General features: G+C 38.9%; 1 protein-coding gene and 1 long non-coding RNA gene across 2 annotated transcripts in view; one reads left to right on the top strand and one right to left on the bottom strand.

The window, feature by feature from the left end:
- Nucleotides 1-27173, top strand: part of ATP13A4 (ATPase 13A4) — a 118482-nt gene that overhangs the window by 14628 nt on the left and 76681 nt on the right. The window contains exon 3 of the mRNA XM_037040004.1: nucleotides 20863-21036. Within this exon, the coding sequence (XP_036895899.1) occupies nucleotides 20863-21036 (174 nt within the window). The remainder of the gene's footprint in view (nucleotides 1-20862; nucleotides 21037-27173) is intronic.
- LOC118982848 (uncharacterized) lies at nucleotides 10570-20916 on the bottom strand. The gene is made up of 4 exons (XR_005065611.1): nucleotides 20831-20916; nucleotides 14068-14215; nucleotides 12202-12354; nucleotides 10570-10864 (listed from the first exon to the last, which is right to left on the bottom strand). It is a non-coding gene; the product is annotated as an uncharacterized LOC118982848 (long non-coding RNA).

The following is a 27173-nucleotide window of genomic DNA, read 5'->3' as shown; positions in this document are numbered from 1 at the left end:
CATAGTATAGCATGATGCCATGGTTTATTTAACCAGTTGCTTACTGAAGGACATCTGAGTCGTTTTGGTATTTGGCCATGGTGAATAAATCTACTAAAACATTTGTATATAGCTTTTTGTGTACACATAACTTTTCATTTTTCTGGCATAAATACTCAGGAGAGCAATAACTGGGTTGTATTATACTTATATGTTTAGTTTTTTTAACTACCCAAATGTTTTCTAGAATGACTGTGCCATTTAATGTTTCCATTAGCAATGCATGCGTAGTCCAGGTTCTCCACATCCTCACCAGCATTTGCTTTTGTCATTATTTTTTATTTTAACCATCTTGATACATATGTAGTAATATCTTATTGTGGTTTTAGTTTGCATTTCCCTAATAGGTAATGACTTTGAACATCATTTAGTGTGCTTATTTGCCATCTGTATCTTCATGTCTTTTGTCAGTTATCTAATAGATTTTTATACTGAGTTTAGAATGAGTTCTTTATATATTCTATATACTAGCCCTTTGTTGGGTATGTGGCTTGCAAATATTTTTCCCCTGTTGGTAACTCCTCTTTATAGGCTCTTTTATAGGCTCTTTCACAGACCAAAAGTTTTAAATTTTTATGAAATCCAACTTACCATTTTTTTCTATTACAGATAGCAATTTTGATGTCAAGTCTAAGAGCTCTTTGGTTAGTCCTCGGTTGCAAGATTTTTTTCTACTTTTTTTTCTTAAAGTTTTATGTTTCACATTTAAGTGTGCAATCTATTATGAATTAAGTTTTGTGTTTAAAGTGTGAAACTTAGTTTGAGGGCTTTGTTTTATATATTTTTTGGCTATGGATGTCCAATAGCTTCAGCACCATTTGTTGAAGAAGCTATTTTTTAATTAAATTATTTTTGCACATTTGTCAAAATGTTTATGGGCATGTTTATGTAGATTTATTTCTTGGGTTCTGGTCTATTAAGTTAATCTATGTGCCAATCTGTTCAGTCTTGATTGAAGTCTCTGTAATTATATAGTGTTTTGAAATCAGGCAGAATCTTTGCCCCCTCTTTAACTTACTTTTCAAAATTGTTTTAGATATTACAGTTCATTTACTTTTCCAGAATAACCTTATACATATATACAAAAAATTTTACTGAGATTTTGATAGAAATTATATTAAATCCATGTATCAAATGAAATCTCTACTATGCTGAGTTTTCTAAACCATGAACATGGCACGACTCTCCATGTATTTCAATAATTAATTTCCTTCATCAGCATTTTGTAGTTTTTAACATGTAAGTCCTGTACGTGTTTTGTTAGATTTGCACCTAAGTATTTCAATTTTAAGTTACTGTAAATGTCTTGTATTTTTACTTTGGTATTAATATGTTCATTACTGGTATATATACATACAATTGATCTTTGTATGTTTATTTTGTATTTGTGACCATGATAAACTCACTTACAGTTTTTAAAAGTTATTTTGTAGATTCTTTGGGATTTTCTATATAGAAATTGTATCATGTGCAAATAGAAAGTTCTATTTCTGTGTGCTGTTTCCTTGTTTTTCTTGTGCTACAACTCCCATGCGATATTGAATTAGAGCAGTGAGAACAGACATTCTTGTCTTGTTCTTGATCTTAAGGGAACATTTAGTCTTTCATCATTAACTGTGATGTTACCTGTAGGTTTTTAAAGATGCTCCATGTCAAAAGGCAGTTCCCTTACATTCCTATTTCTCTGAGGGTTTTTTTCATGAAGGGGTGTGAATTTTTGTCAAATATTGTTTCTGCATCAATGCATATAATGCTGTGATTATATTCTTCTTTAGTCTGGTGGGTTTCATTGAGTTTGGAATGCTGAAGTAGCCTCATATCCTTGGAATAAATCTTGCTTGGTAATGGTGCATAATTCTTTTGACATATTGCTGAATTTTATTTGCCAATATTTCACTGGGCATTTTTGCTTCTGTATTCGTGAGGGATAGTGGTCCACAGTTTCCTGCCTTCCTCTCTCCCTTCATTGCCTCCTGCCTTCTTTTTTTGTACTGCCTGCATAGTTTGTTATAGGGTAACACCAGCTTCATAAAGTGAACTGGGAAATGTTCCAGCCTGTTCTATTTTCCCAAAGCGATTGTGAAGAATCGATCATTCAATAACTACAGATTTCCTTTTTTTCAAAAAAGAACTTCAAAAGTATGAATATGATTTTTTAAAAATTGTTATAAGATTATCCGAATTACTTAATTCATTTAGAGTGAGTGGTGGTAGGTTGTGTCTTTCCAAGAATTGGTTCATTTAATCTAAGTTGTCAAATTTCTGTGTGTAGCCATTCATAGTATTTTCTCTTTTTTGATATCTTTATTCCTAATATTAATAACCTGAATACTCTCCCTTTTTTTCTCTCTTGGCCTTGCTAGAAGTTTGTCAATTTCATCGATCTTTTGAAAGAATGAGCCCTATTGTTTTTCTGTTTGTCATTTTATTTATTTCTATTCTTTATTATTCTCTTTGTTCTGCTTGCTTTGAACTTTTTTGCTCTTCTTTTTCCAGGTACTTGAAATAGGAACTTAAATTAATCATTGGGCATTTCCTCTCCTACAACAGAAATTCCATCTTCAGTGCTTGAGCTGTGTTGCAACATTTTTGATAGGCTGCGCTTTTGTTTTCATTCAGTTCAAGCTATTTTAAAATTTTTCCTAAAATTTTTCTTCTTGGGCCCATGAATGATTCAGAAGCCTGTTGTTTAGTTTTCAAACATTTGCACATTTTCCTGTTACATTTCTCTTAATAATTTTCAATTTTATTCCATTGTGGTTGGAGGACAACATGGATAATTTTAATTCTTTCAGATTGGTTGACATTTGTTTTATAGCCCAGAATATGGTCTACCTTGGGATGTATTCTATGAGCAATTGAAAGGAACGTGTATTCTGCTATTGTTGGGTGAAGTGTTCTATAAATATCAAGTTGAACCTGTGAGTTGATGATGTTTTTGAGGTTTTTAAAATATCTTTGCTAATTTTCTGTTTGGTTGTTCAATGAATTATTGAGAGAGGGGTGTTAAAGTGTGCAACTATAATTGTGGATTTTTCAATTTTTCCTCCTAGTTCTATTGGCTTTTGTTTTACATATTTTCAGCTCCATTGTTCGATGTGTATACATTTAGGATTTCCCTGTTTTCTTGGTGGATTGAATCTTCTATCATTATATAATACCACTCTATGTTTCTAGTAATTTTCTTTGTTCTAAAGTCTGTCTATCTGGTGTTGATATAGCCATTCTGCTTTCTTTTGACAAATGTTTGTCTAATACATCTTTTCCCATTTTAAATTTCAACCTGCCTAATAGAAATATAGCTAATAATATTGCAATGACTATGTATGCTGCCATTTGGGTACTGGAAACTTCAGGGGGACACTTTCTGAAGTATATGATTGTCTAACCACTATGCTGTACACTTGAAATAATAATACTGAATATAATCTGTTATTGGAATTTTTTAAATTTCAACTTACATTATTACATTAAAGTAAGTTTTTGTAGATTGCATATAGTTGGGTCATGTTTTTTAATCCACTTCGATGGTCTTGGTCTTTAAGTTGATGTGTTTAGACCATTTAAAATTCTTGTAATTATTGATATGTGAGAGCATATGTCTGGCATTTTATTTTTTGTTTTGTTCTTTCTTTTTTTGTTTGTCTCTCTGTTTTCTTTTTTATGTCTTCTTCTGGGTTACTTAAAGAATTTTTAGAATTCCATTTTGATTTATGAATACTGTGTGTGAGTATATCTTCTTGTGTTTCTTTTTCGTGGTTAAGTACTACACTGTACATGTGTAACTTGCCACACTTTACTAGTGTTCTCTCTTTATCAGATCAAGTAAATTTAAGAGTATTCACCTTTTTATCCTTTTACTCACCCTTGCTTATAATTGTCTTAAATACTCTGTATACATTTAGAATCATATCAGTATCATAATTTTAGCTTCAGCCCTCAAATGTAATTTAGAAAACGCAAGAGAGAAGTAAAGTCTGTTGACTCCTATTCCTGTTTATCATTATTTCTCTTCTTCTTCATGATATTCTGAGTTTACTTCTTTTATTTATTTTCTCTTTAGAAAAAAATGCATTTGTCATTTATTTAGGGTTGGTGTTTTGGCAACATGTTCTCTTATTTTTCTTTAATCTGAACATCTTGATTTCCCTTTCATTCTTGAAGAACATCTTCACTGGACATAAGGTTCTACATTGACAGGTCTTTCCTTTTAGCTCCTGAAATGTGAACTACTTCCTTCTGGCATTTATGTTTTCTGATAAAATATCTGCAATCATTCGAGTTGTTTTTCCCTTTATAGGTAGGTATTACTATATCTTGGCTGCTTTCAAGACTTTTTTCTTTGTCTTTAGTTTTTACAAGTTTGATTATTATACATGTATTTATTTCTGTGGACTCTTTGGGTTTATTCTGCTTAGGGTTTGTTCAAGTTCTTGAATTTTCAGGTGTATGTCTTTGGCCAAAATTTGGAAATTTTAGCTATTGAGTATTTTTTCAGTCATGCCTTCTTTCTCTTCTCCTTCCAGGATTGCAATAATATGATATTATCACAGATTCACAGACTCAGTTCAACATTTTTTGACTGTTTTCTCTCTGTAATTTAGAGTGAGCAATTTTTACTGTTCTGGCTTTCATTTCACTGACTCCTTCCTGTCCTTCTACTCTTTCTACTATTCAGCCCATCAATTGACTTTTAAAACAATAATTGTGATTACTCAGTTTTAAAGCTTCCTTTTGGTCCTACTTTATAGTTGCTATTTCTTTGTTGAAATACTTCATATTTTTATTTGTTTTAAATGTGATTTGTTAGAGCATTTATGTGGTGGGTGCTTTAAAATCCTTATCAGATCATTCTTACCTCTCTTTTATCTTTGTGCTGGCATCTATTGATCATGTTTTTTCATTCGGTTTAAGATCTTCTTGTGATTGGTGAGACTATTTACAAGGTAAAACCTGGACACTTCAGGTTTTCTGTAATTAGGTAGTATTATAGGACTCCGTATTGTATTAGTTGGCCTCTGTTGACAATGTTCCGATAGAGAAGGAGTAGGGCGCCGCCTCTTACTGTCAGTTGGTGGTGAAAGTCCAGGTTGACTACTCAGCCTCCGTTTGACACTTGAGGTGGGGAGACTCTTCACTGTTGCTGGTTGAGTTGGAGCGCCAGCTTTCCAATCACACCTCAGTTGAACCTCTCTGACTTGGAGGGTTGGGAGTGCCTCACTACTCCTGACATGGTCTCACTGATGCCTTGGGATGTGGTCTTCTTATTATTAGGTGGTAGTAAAAAGTCTTGACTCTCCACTAGGCTACCTTTGACAACACCCGGGCATGGGGTGGGGGTGAAAGGAACTTTGTTACTGCTGATTGGGAGTGCAGGTCAGGCTCCACACGGTTTCCACTGACATCACAGGGGAAAGGGGACTAATTGCTACTTGGTGGAGATAAAAGTCTCAGATGCCTGCTTAGACTTCTCTGACATCATCCTTGCAGTGGGTCGAGGTGCCTCTTTACAATACAATAAGAAGAGCAGTCTACACTCCCCACTTACTGGTATAGTTGGGGTGAAGCCACATTGTTTTGTGTGAACTTTGAACCCTTGCTTGTTCATTTGCTGGGCAGACAGGCTGTGTGTGTGTCATCTGCCCTTGTTTTCAGGTTTGACAGGTTCTTCTGCTTTGAGCCATTGATGAGGCAAAGCAAACAACAAACAACGCCCCTCAAACCAGGGAACTCACTACTGTGTCATTGATTCCTTAGTTCCCAAGTTCCGTAGCCAATCTAGCTTTTCTTCATCACATGAAGTATTTTAGTGTTTTCTTTTTCTATATAATATCTAGGGATTTTAGTTGAATTTATTGAGAAGAATAGTAAAAAATAAGCTTACTCCATGTTCCTAGAAGTGAAAGTCTTATTTGCTTTTAAAATCAGTATTACTTTCTGACTCTATTTAAAAATCTATTCTATTGTATAAATTTTTGAAAGCATAAAAAGTATCAGGAAATAACTATCACCTTATTTTTTGCTAACATTTTGTATATTTTCTGCTCCCTTTTTTCTGTAAATTTCTTTTTACATTATTGGACTCAAACTAAAACATTTTTATTCACTTAATGCATTATAAATATTTCCCTATATCATTAAAACTTTATTGTAAACTTCAATTTGATGACTAAATAATATGCCAGTTTGGGGTGGTGTGATATTTACCTAACCATTTTCCTTAACTGTCTTAGCCAGACAGTTAAGTTCTTTCCAGTGCCTATGTATATTTTACACTTGTGTATAAAAATACCCATAGAAGTTTACCTTTTCATTTCATATTATTTTCTTAAGAGAGATTTCTAGAAATAATAATTGTATTACCATAGTGAAAATTATAAACCCTTTTAAGACATTTAGCAAATTTGCTAAATTGCTTTCCAGAAAGTCTGCGCTTTGCAGAAGGCTCCCACCAGCATTGCACAAGAACACCCTTGTAACGCTCTCAGATCAGCTCTCCGCATATGTCAAAGATCTTGGCCAATTTCAGTAAAAATGTGACATTCTGTTTTAAGTTTTTCCTCCAACCTTACTCAAGTTCAATGTAATTCAATTTTTGGAGGTCCTATTATTGTTAAGTTCTTATACCGGATGCTAAAATGCCAAGGTCACTATAAGGGTGAAAAAGGTATATTATTTTCATCCAGGAACCCAAAGTCTAGAAACAGAATTGGTTAATACAATATATGAAAACTTGCCATGCACCAGGTATTGTATAAGTGCTTTAGAGGCAACATATTATATAATTTTCACATCAACCCTATGAGGTCGTTATCATTGTAATACTTATTTAACAGAAGAAATATTACTTGTCCAAAGGGTGAGTCTTTTTCACTATACTGACCAGCAGCTCCCAAATGCCAGTGTGCATAAGAATCAGCTGGGATACTGATCTGAAAATGCCTTCACCCTCTGGCCATATCTTTAGAAATTTGGGGGGGCAGGCCCCAAAATGCTTATGTGATTCTGATGTGCATGTGGTTTGATAGTCTCCCATTTAGGCCTATCAGTATAGATATTCAGTTATGGCTTGCAAATAGGAAGTATATGATCACTGAGCAATAAATCTTTTTTTTAATAGGCAGAGAACCCAGTTGAGGGTAGAGCTGCTTTGACAGTTTCCAGTGCCTAATTTATCAACAGACAGAAAATCTCAGCTCTCTTCACTTCTATTTATTTATCAATAAAGAGGTTTCCATCTAAGAAAAAAGTGTAATTGCTTTAAAGATAAATATACGGCAGTCACACTAAGGAAGGGGTAGCACTCAATTATCACCTCTGGACCACACTTACTGTCCTCACAATCTCTCTTGACTTGTCCCCCAACAAACACCTTCAGGTAACCCAACTTTTCTGTCCTTGATAATAGCCAGACTAGTTCAGCTGAACAAATGTAATGAGTCTTTGCAGTGTGGATGCTGTGGAAATAGGCAAAGCTGGGTTCTTGATCTCAAGGAGCTAACAGTATATTCAAGGGAGCAAATATTGTATTCAGCTAACTCAAATACCTATAAATTCTATGTAGAAGGCAAACTGATCTAGGGAAATGAGCGGCCCTCCTCTCTTCCTTCTTTCCTTCTTTCTTTCCTTCCCTCATTCTTCATTTATTAAGCACTCATCATATGTGAGTCCCTGTGCTAGGTATTAGACATACAGAGAAAAGTCCTAGAGCTCAGGATCTGGTGGAGAATCGAGTTTGGTGGGCTAGTGCTCTGACAGCAGCATATGCAAGATGCACAAGAACACAGCCAGTTCCTGGATGACTTCAGTAAAAAGTGCCAAGAGAAAAGAAGTGAGATGAATGCATAGGGGTTTACCAAAACCTTGATAAGGCAAAGAACATTCTAAATTAGGGAGGCATAATGGACAAAGGTACTGAGATATAAAGTAGCAAAGCACATTCCGTTTAGAGAACTGAAAGGTATTTTGTGCCCTGGTGCCCAGGGTATGTGTGTGACGGAGTTGGACTAAGAAAACAGAGTTGAGACTGATATAAGAAGGGAAAGATGAGTAAAAACTCATCTTGCCATGCTAAAGGGATTTAAGTATTTTAAGTATGGGACAAACAACCCTGGTGTGCCCGGACTTTCTGGGCATTAGCAGTGATAACCCACATTCTAAGAAACCCCTTAGTCCTGGACAAACCAGGATGGTTGGTCACTCTATGAGGAACAGAAATTGAATATCATTTTTTAAAGGTAACTCTATAGCAGTGTGGACACCAATGTAGACAGAGATGGGAGTGGAAACAGTGGCCCTTGCAGTGACGTTGTAGAGAAGTAAACAGGTCGAACTAAACAGCTAGTAGTATCAGGGTTGTTTCACAGGAGATCAATTTGAAAAATACCAAGAAGGCACAATCAATGGACCTTGAATTAATTCGATGTTGAGAGAGGGGGAGGGGAACACTAAAAGGAATTTTTAGATTTTTGTGTCACATAACTGGATGTGTAGTGGTGGTGGTGATTCTGAGAATGAGAAGGGTATGGTAAACGAGATTAATTTGGATTGAGGAGGCTTCATAAAATTTGAAAGAAATAGTGCTTTTAAAAATTGTTAGGGCAGCATTTACAAAGCAAACACAACAGTAAAAACAAATAAAAAACTGCTGAATAAAGGCATACTGCTGGATTAGATAGAATATTTCTAGGAATAGTGAATAGTATTAGGACGCACTAATTTTAGCTGCAAGTTTGCCAGATAATGACTGATTAGACTGAGTGAAATAAGGAAGAGAAAGATACTGTTTTGCTATACACATTGGATGAGGAAAGTCTGCCCAACTGGAGCTCCATGAATGGCCCTGGGGTTTACAGCTGTCCTGCCCAGGTCCTTCTGGGAACGTCGAACTAGTGATCCCTCCAGATTTAAACAGTCTCATCTTTTTACCGATCTGCCTTATGCAAATATTGTCAGAATATGAGTGCCATTGAGTGAAAAAATTTGGAAGCACTGTGCTAAGAAAATTCCTTTTATTTGGCTTAGAGTCAAACTAAATTGACATAAAATTATATAACAAAAATTTTAGAATGCAAAATAAAACAAAAATTAAGGTTTTTGCTCATAGGCTTTATTTTTTTTAGCTTTATTGGCATGTAATGCACATATAACATTGTATGAGTTTAAGGTGTACAATGTGATGGTTTGATATGCAAATCTATGGAGAAATGATGTTCTTTATAAATAAAAAAAACTTTGGATTTTTAAAAAAACATTTCCCTGTGGTGTAAATGTTACTACTTAAAATGTGAAAGTAAAAACAAGTGGTGAGTGCTTGCTTGGTACTTGTTCCAAGTTCATGACCTTCAATGTGCACCCACTAGAGGACTGTAGGCTATCACTTAGGTGATGTTTGGGAGGTTTCTATTTTTACAGGAACTATGGGTATTAAAATTTAGAGGTACTCAGGAGGTCATATGCTTCAATACTCTCTATTGCAGACGAAGAAACTGAGGCCCAAAGAGGGGAAAGGATTGTTTAATAGAACCAGAGTTCAGGCTAGAACCCAGGCTTCCTTATCTCCAAGCCAGTGCCTGCAAACCCATGGGCCATGACTCTAGGTAAGTCTTAGGGTTATTGCTATGGGTCCAAGGACTTATGTGCCCAACAAGCATTAGCGTAGCCCCCACAAACAGAAAGTAGTAGTATGTCATTTGATAACATGTGGCAGTTTTGAATTGTCATGTAAGTGTGCAAAAATATACTTAAACAGTTTAATAATAAATCAAAACCCTTCTGCTCATTGCCTAAGTTAAAGAGACAGCACTGCTAGTGCTCCCGAACTTTTCCTGGGGCCGCCCCTAACTACGCTCGTCTCTGCTGCCCTCCTCCAACCCAGAGGTAACCTCCTCTCACCTGACGTTTGCAATGAATATTTTTTGCCTTTCAGTATTTTTTTCTAAATTTGCATAGAAATCGAATAACAAGATTTTTGAAGTATATATAATTGTAATCACATTGATTATATTCTTTTATGTTTTGCTTCTTCTGCTTATATTTGTGAGATATATTCATATTATTGCATAAAATTATAATTTTTTCATTTTTATTGTGTCAGAATATACTAATATAAGAGTACACTTTTTTAAAAGTCAATTTCATTGTTGCTGGACTTTCAGATGGTTTCCAGCTTTGAATTTTTCTTTTTTTGCATCTCTTGGTGCACATATATGTGCATGTCTATAGAGAAGATACAAGCGAAATGGCAGGATCACATAGTGTGCATTTGTTTGGCCTTATTGATAATGCAAAACTGTTTCTCAAAGTGGTTTTAACAACTTATCTGTTCCCAGCAATATTAAAAAAGGGCTCCTTATTCTAAAAAAGCATGGTAACTATTGTTCTATAGTATACTTTTCTTGTACTTCCATTATATGAAAAAGGTTTCAGGCATTCCCAACAAGAGAGATCAGTAAGACAGTGATTTTCAAAATAACTTTTATTTACACAGGCCCTTGCTTAGGTGTAAACTTCTAATGGAAGATCAATATATTCACATGGATTTCATGTTGTTTTCACAGATGCAAATGGCATTGTTCTGGTAGAAAGAGAAGTGTTTCTATGTGGGTGTGCGTGTGTTGAGTGGGAGGATGCTCAAGCCCGATGTGTGGCCCACGGTGTAGTTACCAACAGGGCTGTCTGCAAATGGGACAGGCTTCACCAGGAGGTAGAGTTTGCTTTGCTGGAAGTGTGGGAGTTTCATGTTGTGTACGAAATGCAGGACCAGATCATCTTCATTCCTTCCTTCCCTCAGAATTCATGATATCATCCTCCTCCTTCTAAAATCCTATGGTAAAGGAATAAAGGCAAATAATACTTGGGGATACAATTTATTGCCAAGATAAATTCCTCATTGATTAAAGAGTGGAAATATGACTTTGGAAGGAGATCATTGCTTTCCCTATGCTTTTCAAGTGTTTCTATTTGAGAATTCTCTTAAGATCTCAGATTTTTTTTTGTCTGCAAAATGATATTTGACTGGGTGTCTGTTTAGCTCCACCAGGGGCTAACAGTCTACCATAGTCATTATTGGCTTCTCTGTTTACCAGTCTAACAATATTTTGATCTACTTCCTTAGATTGGAATTCCTATGATGTGATCTGAGACATTTATTCACTTAAAAATATGTGAGAGCCTACTGTGTGCCAGGAACTCTTCTACCTTATGCCATAATTACAGCAATGAACAATACAGACCTAAGCGTTGCCTTGTGAAATTTACATTCTAGTAACAGTTTCTAAAAAAATAAGAAAAATATCAGGTAGAGATAATGGCTTGCAGAGATATAATACAGCATGATGTGCTAGAGAGTAACTGGGTAGCTACATTCTACTGTGTGGTGAGGGAAGCTGGTCTGAGTAAGGAGGGTCCAGACATGTCAGGTTGTCACTAAGGGTTTGCCAACCAGCCTGTAGTCTAATCACCTTCATAATGACAGCTAATATTAAAATAATGTTTTACCACTGATACTCCATTCCATTGTCGTAACAGTTTTGTGAGGCAGGCATTAGTATTCTTATTTTTTAAGTGGGACTGTGACTTCCAGATAATAAAGTCATTTATATTAAAAAAATCTCTTTTATTTTATTTTTTCCATCACCATTTATCCCCCTATACCTTCTTCTACCTCCACCCCTACCCTGCAATCACCACCTTGTTGCCGGTGTCCATGAATTATTTTTCTCTTTTCGTTTTTGCTTGATCCCTCCATCCTCCACCCCCAGAACTGTCAGCCTGCTCTCCATCTGTGAGTCTGTCTCTCTTTTGGTTGTTATTTCAGTTTGTTCATTAGATTCCACATATGAGTAAAACCATATGGTACTTGTCTCTCTGAATGACTTATTTCATTTAGCATAATACTCTCCAGTTCTATCCATGCTATTGCAAAGGGTAAACTTTTCTTCCTATTTCAATGACTGAGTGGTATTCCGTTTTGTAAATGTATCATAGCTCTTTTATCCACTTATCTACTGATAAAATGATTAAGTGGCAGAATCAGGTCTTGAATCCAAGTGTTTCATCTTTAAATGTGGCCTTTTCTCCTGCTCTGCCCCGTCTCAGGCCTGTATTCGAGTGAGTCAGTGCAGTTAGCCCCCAGGTAGGATGCCAGTCTCAGACACTGACCTGTCTGTGCTCTGACTGCCTCACTCATCTCAGATCGCCAACTTTGCCAGCTCAGAAGATGAAAATGTTGCCTGTAGAAACCAACATCTGGTTGCTGGGTGGAGTCCTTCTTGCCCAGATCCTCTTACTCTGCAATTTGAAGCTTGTGGGAACCTGTTTAAGGAGAACCTGAGAACTTGTCTGGGTGGTAAATTCATTATGAGTTGAAAAGAAAGCAATCAGCAAAAGTTCAGGTACTGTTCCCCATGACACCTGCCAGATGCCAAGATCAGAGAGCTGAAGAGAGATTGTTTTCATGAGAGGCAGGCTTCTTGGGCAGAAGGAGTTAGGTAGGAAGAATGTGGCTCTGTTACCCACCAGCTGGGTAACTCTGGGGACGTTCTTAACTTCTTGAGCCTTACCTTTTTTATTTCTCATCCATGGCTAATATTACCTTCCTTATAGGACTACAAGGATTAAAGTGGAATACGGAAAAATATATATATTTAGGGTGAGTGGGACACAAAAAGAAATCATTCACACAAACAGTATATTTTCATGAGCTCCAGCCAAGTGGACAATGAATTATTTGTGGGGTGGGGTGTCACCCTGATTTCCACGGAGGGGTGGGTAGGACAGGTTGCTTTTCTGGCAGCCAAGTCATGTGGCAGCCTCCTGGGCTGAAAAAAGGAAACACTGGTTGGTCAAAGGACACTAAGGTCCTAAGCATGTGTGTTCATTTTGCCTCCATAACCAGACTGCTGCCCAGTCAGAATGGCCAGAGGAAGTGGCCCCTCAGCTCTGGACTTCTCCTGAGGACACCAGTTGCAAGGAAGCCACCAGAGGTCCACCCTCTGGTTGTAGAGGGGGAAATGGAGATGTATTTTTAGGGGTTCAGCAAACTCTTTTGGCCAATGGTTAGCTGGAGTAGAGTATGTATTCTAGAATCCTAAAGTACCACCCAAAGGTGCATTATTTGGCCATATGTGATGGGGTTTGTCGTAACACAATGGTACATGGACCTGTAATACCTTAAACTGACATTTTGTCTTTAAATACACGCCATGTTTTCAGATTTTACACCTTTGCATGAGGCTAGTTTCTCCATTTGGAGCACCTCTTTTCGACAAACATACCACCCTCCCTGAACACGCTCGATCTTGTCTGGAGTGCCTCTCTCCTACCCTCCTTCAGCAATTATTGAAATTCTAACCATTCTTTCCAAGTTCACCTCAGGTAGGAATTCTCCTGAAAAATTTTTCCTCATCATCTCAGTAGTCTATCTTCATCATTTTAATCTAATAGCATTTCCCCCCAGAAAACATATGACACAATGTTTTCTGCTCTCAATTATACTTATTTTTCAATCTATCATCTTTCCTGTCAGACCCTTGAGGGTGGGAAATTTATCTCCACCAGTCCTATCTTACCTGGGGCCCTAGACACAGGAAGCAATTTGAATTGAACTGAAGCAAAGACACCTTGAGACTTTATGCTGGGGATGCAGCAGCTAAGGATTTTTATGATGAGTTTCTTGGTTCTGGGACCTGACACCTGTCACAGACGCCATTTCACTGTGTCCTGTAGCAACTGCATGAGGTAATGCTGTGGCAAGAAAACTGGGACTCAATGGCCAGAGAGGTGGCATTCCAAAGCCAGGGATTAAATTGATTTAAGTGACATTTTAAGAGTCTGCCATGGGACTGAGAATGGTGGCCAGGTCACTTGACTCTTAAGGATCCTCTCAAGGCTCAGTCTTGCCACCACTCAACAGATGTCAACATTGTTCATGGAAAATGGGAGACGGTGGTTAAGTAATCATCATTGGAGAAGATTTCTTTTATAAAAGTAATTTTTTCTTGTAAAGTACTTTATTAGACTGCTCACCTGAGGCAATTGTGAAAATACCTTTTGGTCCAGAGCAGGAGCTGGGCAGCAGATGTCTTGATTAGTTTATCCCTTCCAGCCAAGACTCTCGGTTTGTCTCCTTTGAAGGTAAGGTTGTGAAACTCAGTCTTGAGCAACTCTTGAACTTCTGGAGACAGATTATAAGGAAGAAGAAAAAGCATTGTTCAAGAAACCTAGCCTTACAGGTTAACTTCAATGTGATGCAAATAATGAGACTGGTGAACAGTTCCAAATGACCAAAGTCAGAGAGCTGTACCTGGGAGTTGCTTACACTTCCCTACCCTGTTTCCCTAGTGGAATGATTTAATCTTTAGAGTGTCCAAGAAGAGGACATAGTTAATAAGCTTGTTGAGTTAGGAACAAGGATAGTAAAGACTTATTAATTTTTCTCTTCCCCTTCCTTCCTTCCTTCCTTCCTTCCTTCCTTCCTTCCTTCCTTCCTTCCTTCCTTCCTTCCCTCTTTCCTCTAGTAAAGTTGCTCATTTATTTATTCATTCATTCAGCAAATATTGTCCAAGTGTCAGCTATATGCAGATAATGTACTAGGTGCTGGGTAAACAGCATTGGAAGAAAGAATCTTGACTGGATCCTAAACTAATGGAACATAAAGTCTGTTTGTGGGAGACAGAAAAGAGGAACAGTTAGAAAAGTAAGCAAAAAATACTAATTGCAAATTGCGCAAATGCTAAAAAGAAGTGTTTGTAAAGAGTTTATGAGATCAGGGGTTTATAATTAAAAATAGGAGATTGGTTGAAACTTGTCTGAGAAGGAAACATTTAAAGGAGACTTAAAAGGATGAGAAGTAGTCAGCCATGGGAATATCCCGAGGCAGGGAAGCATCCTGTGAGCTCAGGAAATGTCTTTGTGGCTAGAGCAGAGTGAAATAGAGCGATTCAGCTTGGGGAGGGAAGCAGGTGTAGACCACATGGGCAATTTTCCTTCTTTCTTAGCACCTCAGTACCCTCAGCTGCAAAATGAGTTGCTGTGACCACGGCTGACTTTAGTGATCATTTGGCATTAAATGTGAATCCTTTCTTACTACAGATTTCCATATCAAGATGTTGTAGTTCTTGTCTGGGTGCTGAAGATGGCATCCATACTAGGTTAGGTGGGGAGCTAAAATGCCTACAGCAAGATTATCAACCATGGCATTATTCTGAACCAGATAATTTTTTGGTTGTGGAGGTTGGGGAGTAGCTGTCCTCTACATTGTAGGATATTTAGCAGCATTATTGGCCTCTACTACCCATCACATGTCAGTGGCACTTCTAACCCAGTTGAGAGTGACAGAAATGTCTCCTACCATTTCCAGATGTCTCCTTGGGGGCAAAATCACCCTTGGTTACAAAACACTGGCCTGTATATAGGATAAGACAGTAACTCCAATGAGCAGGCACAGTATGAGGTAAGAAATGGAATCTGACACATAGCCTAAGTGTTGGGGAAAAATAGCATGGCACAGGCCATGGGGAAAGGGAGAAGAACCCTTGCTCATTTCTTACTTGCTCTGGCCTATTACTTCTTTCTTTCCTAAGGCTTCAGTGCTCACAATTAAATTGTCCATATCTTGGCTTCATGACATATTGTCAGTTTTTATCCATGATGGGTTGCATTTATTTAGTTCATTAATTAGACCTCTATCACAATGTGATGACCCAACAACACCAAACAAAAGCTAGGACTTTCACAATACCCTACATTTGACAGTGTAGCCCTTCACCTCCCTTCTACCTTGCCCCAGTACAGGTCAGCATCGTCTTGCCACATGTATTTATTATTCCCTTGCTTTTATTTCTATAGAGTTTTGTTTTACCTAAGTGTATCCTAAAAATATATTTTAAGTTTTAGTTGTTTTTAACCTTATGAAAGGTTGTCATGCTGATGTAATCCTTCTCACTGACTTGTTTCACTTGCTATTTATTATGTTACTAAGAGTCATCCATACTGTTAGGTGTTGCTGGGGCTGATTTGTGTGCAATGCTGTTTAAGATCACACTGTGTGAACACACCTCAAGCTCCCTTTCACTGGATGGTGCTGGGTTAGTTCCTGGGTGATTTTGCACATCTCCTGGTGCTCTTGAGGTGATTCTTACAGTGCAAGAATGTGCATGCAGTGTTGACAAAATTTCTGATTTATTTTAAATAAAAGGTAGAAGTCAGAATTTTTATATGAAAATAATTGAGGACCAATTTAAAGTTTTAAGAACTACTTAGCAAGTCATCAATAAAACCGTGCAGATCATAAATTTTAAGCCTCTAATTTAAGATTTCTGGATTACATCATTCAGGTTAAAAATCTCTCATCTCCTGGATTTAGAAGTCAAGTTAATTTAGAGAACACTTACAAAATCATCCTTCAGCAAGAAAGTGTGCGAAACAAGAAACTACTGAGGCAGAAATTTGACTAGGGCTTGGGGTTGGGATAAACAATAAGGTGAGTTAGCATGATTTGTTGTAGTGCGTGGAAATTATTAGTAAAACTTTTTCCTCACATCCAAAATGAAGGCAAAGATATTATCTTTAGGGAGGTAAACTTTAAAAAATGAATTATTCAAACTTTCAAATATTTAAGGAAGCCAGTAGGGAAATGCAAAATTGTCTTAAAGAGAATAAATGGCTCCCAGACCACCAACAGGATTTGTGTTTGTAATTTGAAGGAGTGAATTAATATGTTTAAAGAAGGCGTGTTACTTAGGGTAGAAGATGGTCTGATATAACTCCAGAGCCCATTTTATCTTTTTAAAAAAGATTTTGTTGATTTTTTAGAGAGAGAGAAAGGGAGGGAGGAAAAAGGGAGAGAAACATCGATTGGCTGCCTCCCTCACGCCCCAAACCTAGGACCCAGCCTGTAACCCAGGCATGTGCTCTGGCTGGGAATCGAACCTGCGACAGTTTGGTTCATGGGCTGGTGCTCAACCCACTGAGCCACACCAGCCAGGGTTCCAGAATCCATTGTAAGTACTATGCTTCCTTAAAGCTCTATGGCAGAACAGTAACGACTATGGCAATGTTGCCATTAGAGAGAAAACAAACTCTTAATACCTACCCATATATTTATCTGGTTGTTGGGTAGTTATACACATACATCTCACTCTCTCATTATACTCCATCTCTGAGACCTGGTTAACTTGAGTCTTCCCTGCCCAGCAACCATGAGAGGAGAAGGCTGAGAGCCACTCTCAGGACTTGCTGAGCCCACGTGATGACATCACTCTGTAAGGATCCTTGGAATCAGCACAGTCTTGCTCTCATTGTCACCCTCACCTGTACCTGCATTTCTGTGAGCCTCTGTCTTCATCCTTCTACATTCACTACATGTTTAGTTAAGGCCCTAAGTTAAGTACAGAGTCTAAACACTGAAGTGTTGGCCTTGGTTCAGCCTTAGGTAGGAACCCTCTGGGGAAGGGTCTTTTCTAGACTTTGGGAACCTCCTGGATCTCTGCAAAGTTCATGTGTCTTCATCTCTGTGTATTTCTCTGGGAAGAAAGTCTATAGATTTTTCAGGGGTTCTGCTGGCTTTGGCAACTATTTGGTAACAAACTTTAAACCACTGTTTGGGGGAGCACAATTTGGCTTCTTGATTATAGGGCCTCTGTAGGGAGAAGGCCTGTACACCTGGAAGCTCAAGTTTAAGCCCTTCAGGGAGACAAAAGATCTAGATGTCGAGGGACAGAGGGAGGAGGAGGAGGGTGTGTGGGGGGAAGGGGATAAAGAAAGGGGCACTTCGCTGTTTCATAAAGCGTGTAGACTGCCACGGGTGTGACATTCTTTAACATTTTCCCAATATTCTATTTTTGGCTGAGTGATTCCTTTTTTTGTGGGAGGTAAGGGTGGGTGGAGTATGGAGTAACTAGGATAATTTCCTCAAGCATTTTCAGGGACGTGGAAGGCACTCCATAAGGTAGGATGCAAATTGCTACAGGGTTATAAAAAATAGCACCATGCTCATTTTTGCCGTTTTAAACCCAGTACCTATTAATGGTCTTTGCAACTCACTTTAAGTTAGTACAGTTCAATTTATTTCAACAAACAGTAATTGAAAATTCCTTATCCATGTTACTGCAGCTTCTCTACTGAAAATCTGGCAGTGGATTATGGGTCATGAGCTACTAACAGGGCTCGTGGAGCCCACGGGACTGAGAGTGGGCAGGCTTTTAGAGTAATGCTCTGGTATAACCAGGGGAGTACTCGCCTGGCTTGCCTGAAGCACTTCTGACCTATCCCTGGTGTTCAAGTATTATTAATAGGACCTCATTTAGATGACAATTTTTACAGTCACTTCTCTATACAGTGCTTTTATTCTCTAACCTTATCTAATCTTATCTATTTATGTGTCTCTCTTCCCATTAAACCAAGGAGCTTCTTGAGGCTAGAGACAGGGTCTCCTTCATCTCTGGGTCTAACACGTGAGGGACATGTGAGGGACACTTAAAAACATTTGTTAAATTGAACTGAAATTCTAGATAGAATGAAAAAGGGCCATCAAATAGACATGGCCGGCTCACATTATCTTCCATGTGCTGCAAAAATCTAGACTGGAAGCTCAGTTTCAAGTTAATGATGAGCTAGCTGTATGCCTTAGGAAATGTATTTAATCTCTTTTTTTAAAACAAAATGTGTACAGTGCTTTTAAGTGCTCGATTAATGTGAGCTGCTATCATTGTCACCAAATAGTTCCTAATAATAATTACATATAATAACTTTACACTTCAGTTTTTCTTAGCTGGAAAATGAGGATAATAATTCCTGCTTGCTTAAATTTGTTACTGAGTATGAAGACACTTTGGAAACTGCAGAGGGTTCTCATTGCATAGTCTGGAGAAGAACGCATGGTAGCAGGGAGGTTTGTCCTATAGAACTGGCATGACTCAGGCAGATTGGATGGAGCTCGATGGCAATATAGGAAAGCTTTTAAATGTAGTATTTTAAAAAGATGATAAAATGGCGCAGCTGGGTAGAAGTTGGTCTATTTTAAAATGTCATAACATTAAGAGCACATTGGAAAAGATGATAGATGATCTCAGGACAGGTATGGGATTTAGGATGGGAACCCTGCACAGTGTGGGGTCTCAAAGCATTGCTTCAGGTATGATGAGGGAAGGGAGCCATTCCAGTCTTGACATCTGGAGAGTAACATTGAGCTTGGGATGGAAGAGTTTTTACAGCAGGGAAGACATTTTATTTTGCAAACTCAGTCAAGAGCTTGTATTTGTGAACTATTGTGAACACTTATTCAAGGCATACCACATGTGGACAATACCCATGCAAGCCACTCAGCTCCTGCATGTGCTACTAATGAGAGGGAAGAGCCTAATAATTACACATGCAAGCAGCTTCGGCCAGGGATCACAGAACCTTTTCTGTTAATGTAATCTTTATCAAGGGACATTGAGAAGCTGGTGGATTTAAAGTTGCATGTTGGAGCTCCCTATTATCCTGGCGGGTCATTCTGACAAAAGCAGAACTATTGACACTAGGAACTCTCAGATCTAAGTGCCAATAAACACAGGGGTAGAATTTCAGGCCTATGTTTGGGGAGATCATAAAATAGAGGTAGCAGTAGCAACTGCAGCAGAGTAAATGCTTACATAGCATCTACACGTATTAACTAATTTAAGCTTCATAGCAACCCTGTGAGGTGGAACTAGCACCGCCCCCCTTTTTATGGATGACAACCTGAAGAATAAAGAGGTTAAATAGCTCCCCCAACATCTTATCCAGCAAGCAGTGGAGCTAGGCTTTGAACCCAAAGTGTCTTGGTCCAGAGACTGTGCTTTCACCAGGACTCTCTACTTCCTGATTTGAGCCATTCTGGCCAGTATAGAGTATACTATGGCTTTGTGTGATATAGCTGTGAAATTGAGGCCACAAACTTCAGGGGCGGTTTCCTATTCTATCTCAGGCTTGACTTGGAAGGAAGAAGTTTGTCCAAATTATAATTTTTTTAGCAGTAGACTCTTATCTTGTTCGTATTTGTATCCTCCAGGGCTTCATATCCCTTAATGGCACATAGCAGGTGCTCAATAGGCATCAGTTGAAATACATCAAGTAGTCTCTATGACTCTTACCTCTTGCTGTAAAATTCCTTTTGCTATTGAACAAGAAAGGAGGGTGTGAATGCATAACACTACCCAAGCCCCCAAAGGAAGGTTGGCATTTTGTTGTTCATCCTTCTGCAGTTAACTTTAACCAGATCCTAACTCCAAACTCAAGGCCTGGCTCAAGTCCCTCTCTATAAGAGGCTGTTGGTCTCAGCCAAGGGAATCACTCATTGCTGGGGTCACTTAGTACTCCTGGCACATGTCTCATTGTCACCTCTGTGAAGGCTGTGGATCATGCTTAAGATGTGGAGGCTGGCAGACCTGAGTTTGAATACTGGTACCCAAACTTATCTGTGTGGCCTTGAAGAAGTCATTCCATTAAGCCTTTGTGAGCTTAGCATCATCATTTATGAAATGGGGGTGATGTCCTATGCAGGGGGTGATTGTGAGACTCCAACAAGACAACAGAGTACCTAGCATAGTGCTTGGCACAGGGTAGCTGGGCGCTCAAACTGCAGAAACTGAATTTCCCAGTTAGATTGCAACTTCTTGGAGGCTGGGGATCATGTCTTACACCGTCGGGGATTCTTTTTCACTCTCTCAACACCTCATTCTGTCCTCCCCTCACCCTGCTTAACTTCTGCTCCTTGTTCTCAGTTTCATCACCCAAATCCCAATTTGTTGTTGCTTATTGTGCTTACCCAATAATTGGAGTCATTTGGTTCTGCCCCAGGAGATATTTGGATACCAGACCCACAGCTGCCGGAAAACCCTCTGCCTTGCTGGATCCATCCTCTCATTTGGGATCCTCCCCTTGGTGTTTTACTGGAGACCCGCTTGGCACGTGTGGGCAAGTTGCGTCCCGTGTTCCTTGCAAGAAGCAGACGTTGTGTTGCTGAGGACAACAGTAAGTGTTTACTTGGTTTTGTACCTAGTGGCCCTTTCTTTCAGAGCTCTTGTTACAGGATTGTTGTGGAGAGATGTACACAAAGCGGGAGGCAGAAGGAGACTCCAGACTCAGATTCCGTCACAGCCTTGCCTTTGCTTATTTACCAAGAACTCAGTAATTTGTGTATCATGGGATGCCACACAGTCTTTCTTTTAAACTTGTGAGTTGTATGAATATTAGAGCAGAGAATAACCATGTTAATAACTAAAACTAATAGGTAGTAGGAAGTAGTTAAGTCAAGCTATAGGCCACAGAATTTACTTTGATTCTTCCTCCTGTATGCTGACATATTCATGCCTATTCCAGCCCCTACTCCACTGGAGGAACTCTGGAGGAAAGGAGGAGAGGAGTAGGTAGGAGATGGGGAGCACTCCTCTGAGGAGGATGTTGTCTTCCCCTGCTCATTTGAGAGAGCCACAGTTATTGATAGGAGTATGTAGCATCTTGCAGGTACACTAGTATAAGTGATGCAGTCATCTGACCCCCGAGGTCATCACCTTTCTCTGCCAACACAAGGTGCTAGCATTAAGTGGACTTGCATCTATAATACTTCCTCCTAGCACTCATTACACTTAGGCAATATGCACAGTTTCTGCTGGATTGTCAGCTCCACCAGGAAGGGATCTTTTCTAACTCCACTTTGGAGGGATTCCATAAAGAGGTGGTGGCTGAAGGCTGGAGTGGACATTTACATTGATGGGCATCAAAGGATAGTCTCAGGAAGCATGCTTATCTGCCCGGGTGTTTCTAATAATGCATCAGCCCAAATGGCTCAGAATGATAACAAGATTCTTGATAAATCAGCCTCTGCTGAGCTGTTAGCTTCTTTTTGTATATTGCAACCTCTCTAGTGAACATTCTATTTAATGCAACAAGAGAAGAAGATAGCAACAGATCTTATAACTGGCCAAAAAACTCCTTCATATTTTAATCTAACAGAGTTGAGGTTAGACCTCAATGAAATTGGCAGTTGGATCAAGTTTGTCTTTGTCTATTTACTCTACTGGCGTCAGCCCAACCCCTTGTTTCTGGATCCTGGTTGCTTAGCTAACACATGAACCATAATAGAAGTGATATCTGAGGCACTCCCTCCCAAGTTTAACTGTATTCTAACTCAAGATTTTTGGAAAATAAACCTCAAGATTTTAAGAAGGTAAGATTACTGTGGAGTAAGAGCAAATTATATTAATGATGTCAGGCTGGGAGGCTTATTCCACCACAGTCTCGAACCATAATTTTCACGAAGAACCAAAGAATATACATAAGAGAAGAGTGCCTGGCATTTACCAAGGAAGATTTCATCATTTGACCAGTGAGGGAATGGGGCCTGGAGATGGGACACAGCTTACTGTGTTCTTAGGGCAGTGAGGAGCCCCACTAGGACTAAGTCCATGTACCCTAATTCCCAGCATAGGGCTGTTCCCATGCAAACATACTGAGGCCAGTGGTTACCAAACTTCAACCAGCATTGGAACCATCTGGAGGACGTATTAACTGCCCTCCCCACACCCCTGAGTTTTTAATTCACTAGATTTGGTTTGGAAACCATGCATTTGCATTTTTAACTCATTCTCCAGTGGTGCAAACGCTTCTGATAAGGCTGTACTCTGAGAGATACTGCTGTGGATAGTTATCATTTCTGCTTATGAGTTCACTTGATCCTTGAGAGAGGAATAGAAGTCTGGACATTTGCTTTACGATTCAGATTTAGCAAAATGTTATAAGTAGTCTTTTTTTGTACAGAGCTTAAGTTTCTTCCTGGAGCAGGGATAGAGAGAGATTTGCTTTCTGTAGCTCCAGGCTGAGACATAAGGACATATGGAAGACCACATATTTGACATCCTTTTATATCAACCACCTCCATGTGAACTTAGTGAAATCCTTTGTCCTACTCCGCCGCCATCTTCCCTCAATCTTGGAAAAGTACTTTTATCTAATACATAGGTACTTCCATTTTCCAGAACTAGTTCTCAGTGAGCGATGTTTTTGCTGTAGCAGGAACAACCTCAGACATAGGAAAGCCTTCTGCCTTTCAGAGAACATTACCAGACTCTTCAGATCTGAGAATGTCTGCTTGGCTGAGCTACATATGCTCTCTCAGGCTGCCGACAGAGCCAAGACATAGGTAGGAATAACAGGAAATGAGCAGGAAGTGGCAAGAGAAGGAAGAAAAATGAAAGAAATGGCAAGGAAGTTGGTAAAAGAAAAAGGAAGAGGTTAAAAAGAGAAAGTTCTAGTAAGAGTGAAAGAAATAAGGATGTGTCAATTAACGGGAAGTAAGTACATATGGGGATTTGGGGGGCAAAAGTTTTGAAGTCTATTACTAGCACCTTAGGTGTGTTACACCTTAGATGTGTTACCTAACCTGAAGGTAGCAAATGGGACTAGTAAAGGTATTTGTTCTTTTTGGGGTCTGGTGTGAAGATAAAGTGAGATTATGTATGCAAAATCCATTTGCAAACTATGAAATTCATTATTAAAGACCATTTGAGTACGTGTGTGTGTGTGTGTGTATTATTGTTCAAGCAACTCCCTGAGTTTGCTATAACAGGGAGCTTGCTGTAGACTAGGCTCTGCTCATTGGATGCTCTGTCGTCCTCTAATTAGTTAGCAGAACTGGCATTCCCCTAGAACAGGAGACACGGGGAGGGTTTCCTGTGTCCAGGAATCCCCAACGCACATGGATACTAAATCAAGTTATCTCTCCTAGTTGTATGTTGTCAACTTTAAAACTGGACATGTAATAGAAGGATTAAAAAAGTCACTGGTGCCTCAGGAAGCTGCCGCATCTCCCTCCTCCTGACTCTTTCTTTGTCTCTCTGACCATCCATTAAGCTCCTCCCTCTACCATTTCATTGCTCTTCTCAACTAACCGGAACAGTTGAGACCAGATTCAATCTTACCTTTTTCATCTTGATTTCTGCTTTAATTTTTAATTACCTTCTCCTGTGCATCATTTAAATGGATCTGCTATGCCAGAGACTCTCTAAATAAATGAGGTTCCAAATTAGTCATTATGTAATTAGACAAAAATTCAGTTATTACTGAACCTTAGATAAAAATAAGCTTTGAGCACCAATAGTTTAAAAGTCTGCTGCTGTGTTACTTGCATTTAAAAGACACCTTAAAAAGATTTAATTTGAATTATATTACAATAGCTGGACTGTAAAGACTTTTCGTTAAGGAGAATGAGATGACTCGAAAAGATGCCATAGGTCTGTTTTTTATGTTATTAAAAAATCAGTACTTGGTATTTATCATCAGCCTCACACTGGTAAGATTAAAGATCATTATCACTGACACTGATTAGGTAGTAATTTCTTAACATTTAGAAAAAAAAGGCCATGATGTACTGACTGAAAGTCTTTAGTACCCAGTTTATTTTCAGTTTCTCTTGTCAGAGTAAGTGCCTTTATGAGCAAGACTTTTCCAGAAGGTAAGAGCAATTACACTTTTATAATTTTAAAAGTAGCATGTTATTCATCATTCATATAATTTAAAATTTTAACCAATAGCTGTAGTGATGCCACATTTCAGCTCAAATAACATGATTTATATTCACTGGCATTTTGAATTCAGATGTTCCTGATGATTTCCATAGTTTTCACCTTTGTTATAATTATACACACAAGTTTTCTTTTACCGCTATTGTATGCCACATGTTGTCAAAGTCCCATGTTGTAAAGAGGAGGATTTAATGCTGACTGGTTATTAGGCCTGGCGGAGAGATTTCATTTCAATGTTTTAATAATTGGATCATTTCCCCTTCATTTTCACCTAAAGATGTCAGTGCTTTGGGGCCTTTTTTTGCAAACTCAAAATCCTGCAAATGGCCATGCAATGCGGTCTAAAGTCTAAGAGACCACTGGGTTATTCATTGGCCAAAAACATACGTGTTCATGTCACCTGGAACCTTTACCACTTACCTCCCTCCTCCTCTGCAACCTGGTTTCTCCAAGCCCATGCTTCCCACATCAACACCATTTTCTATGTTTTGTCTATGCTTGCACTTATAAAATTTCATCTGATATTCCCCATCTCCTTCCTTCCTTCCTTTCTTCCTTCCTTCATTCATTCATCATTGGTACATTATTTTTTATTCATTCAATAAATATTTGTTCAGCTCCAATCATGTTCCAGGTATTGTTATAAGCATTGAGAATATCAGATGGCTGGTCAAGATGGTGGCCTATGTACACATGGATCACCTCCTTGCACAATCACCTCAAAATAACAACTAAAATAGAGAATAGCTATCACTCAGAACTGTCAGAAGTTGAGTAGAATGGATGTCTGACAACTAGGGATTTAAAGAAACTACATCCATCCAGACTGGTAGGAGGGGTTGAGATGTAGAATGGACTGGTCCAACACCCACATGTGGTGGATAAAAATTCAGGAGGGATATCTCAGGAGCGAGGAGTCCCAGCCAAACATGAGGATTCCCAGCCCTAAATTAGGCTCCCCAGCCCAGGGTTCCAGTGCCAAAAAAATTAAGTCCTTATGGCTACAAAAACCAGTGGAGAGTGAGTGGCTGGAAGAAACTTCTGGAATTCCAAGCAGTTTCCCTTAGAGACACTACAAATGGACTTACTCAGACTCACTAGCTCTGAGCTCCGGCACCTGGTTAGCAGCTTGAAAGGCACCAGTGGCATACAAGTAGGAACTGAAGTGTCTGGCATCAAAGTGGGATTTGGGAGACAGCTTTATCCCAAACAGAAAGGTGGGCAGAGGCCCTTGTCCCTTTTCTGAGTCTTTCCCCCACAGAGTCACAGAGCCAGCAGGTGACTGCCATGAAATCTGAGATTTCATCAACCTGGCTAACACTCTTTGGAGTGTGGGGCCTTGGAGATTCCAAGGCCCCACCTTGGAGATTCCCTGAGACTCCATCCCACTCAATTTACAGGCCCAACCAAACTATTAACTGTGACTTATCCATATGAATGGCTGGTCTTGGGTCATGCTTAAGAACTTCCTAAATCCTGCAAACAAGCAACAGACAGCCTCAGTAAGCTCCCAGCCCCCATACCTCTTGCTAAGTGGTCCCAGGCCCAGCACTAGCAGCAACCAGCTTAGATTGACAGTTTTACTTTACCTGGGAATCTCCAAGCCCAGCACAAGTAGCAGATATCTCAGATTGCTTTATAGCCCAGGCAGGTAGTCTCAGGCAGAACATCGGTGGGGGCTGACCTTGGCCTGCACACTCTGTCCCCAGACAACTGATCCTTCACAGAAAGCAGAGGTTGGTGGTTGGTGGTCACAGCCAGTCCTTGCAGCTGACTGGCCTAGGTAAATCCCTCCATTGATCTACCAACAGCAATTACAGCTCAACTACAAGAGGAGGGTATATTCAGCCCACACAAAGGTGCATCTAGAGTACTGGGCTTGGGTGATAGGGGAGGCTGTGCCACTGGACCCTATAGGACACCTACCACATTAGGCTATACTACCAAGACATGGAGTCAGAACAGCTTTACCTAAATACATAGAAACAAACACAGGGGAGCTGCCAAAATGAAGAGATGAAGAAACATGGCCTAAATAAAAGAGTAGATCAAAAATCCAGAAAAAGAACTAAACAAAAGAACTTGACTTCTCTCCAAGTCAAGAATGACAGGAGAAAAGTCATTTATCAGATGCAGAGTTCAAAACACTGTTTATAAGGATGCTCAAGGAACTTAGTGAGGACCTCAATAGCACAAAAAAATCCAGTAAGAAATGAAGGATACACTAATTAAAATAAAAAATTTATAGGGAAACAATAGTAGAGTGAACGCTGATCAATTATTTGGAACATAAGGAAACAAAGAACAATTAGTCAGAACAACAATGAAAAAAAGAATTTAAAAAATAAGAGGAAAGTGGAAGCAGCCTCTGGGACAACTTCAAGTATTCCAACATTTGCATTTGCAGGGGTACCAGAAGGAGAAGAGGAAGAACAAGAAATTTGGAATCTATTAAAAATAATTAAAGAAAACTTCCCTAGTTTGGTGAAGCAAATAAACATGCAAGTCCAGGAAGCACAGTGAGTCCCAAACCAGATGGATGCAAAGAGGCCCAATCCAAGACACATCATAATTAAAATGCAAAAGTTT

The sequence above is a fragment of the Sturnira hondurensis genome, unplaced genomic scaffold (genome assembly GCF_014824575.4).
Source record: "Sturnira hondurensis isolate 20B ecotype Veracruz unplaced genomic scaffold, ASM1482457v3 Scaffold0000396, whole genome shotgun sequence".
NCBI classification, from domain to species: domain Eukaryota; kingdom Metazoa; phylum Chordata; class Mammalia; order Chiroptera; family Phyllostomidae; genus Sturnira; species Sturnira hondurensis.
Note: the sequence above shows the minus strand (reverse complement) of the source record. Positions and strands in the feature narration are given on the sequence as shown.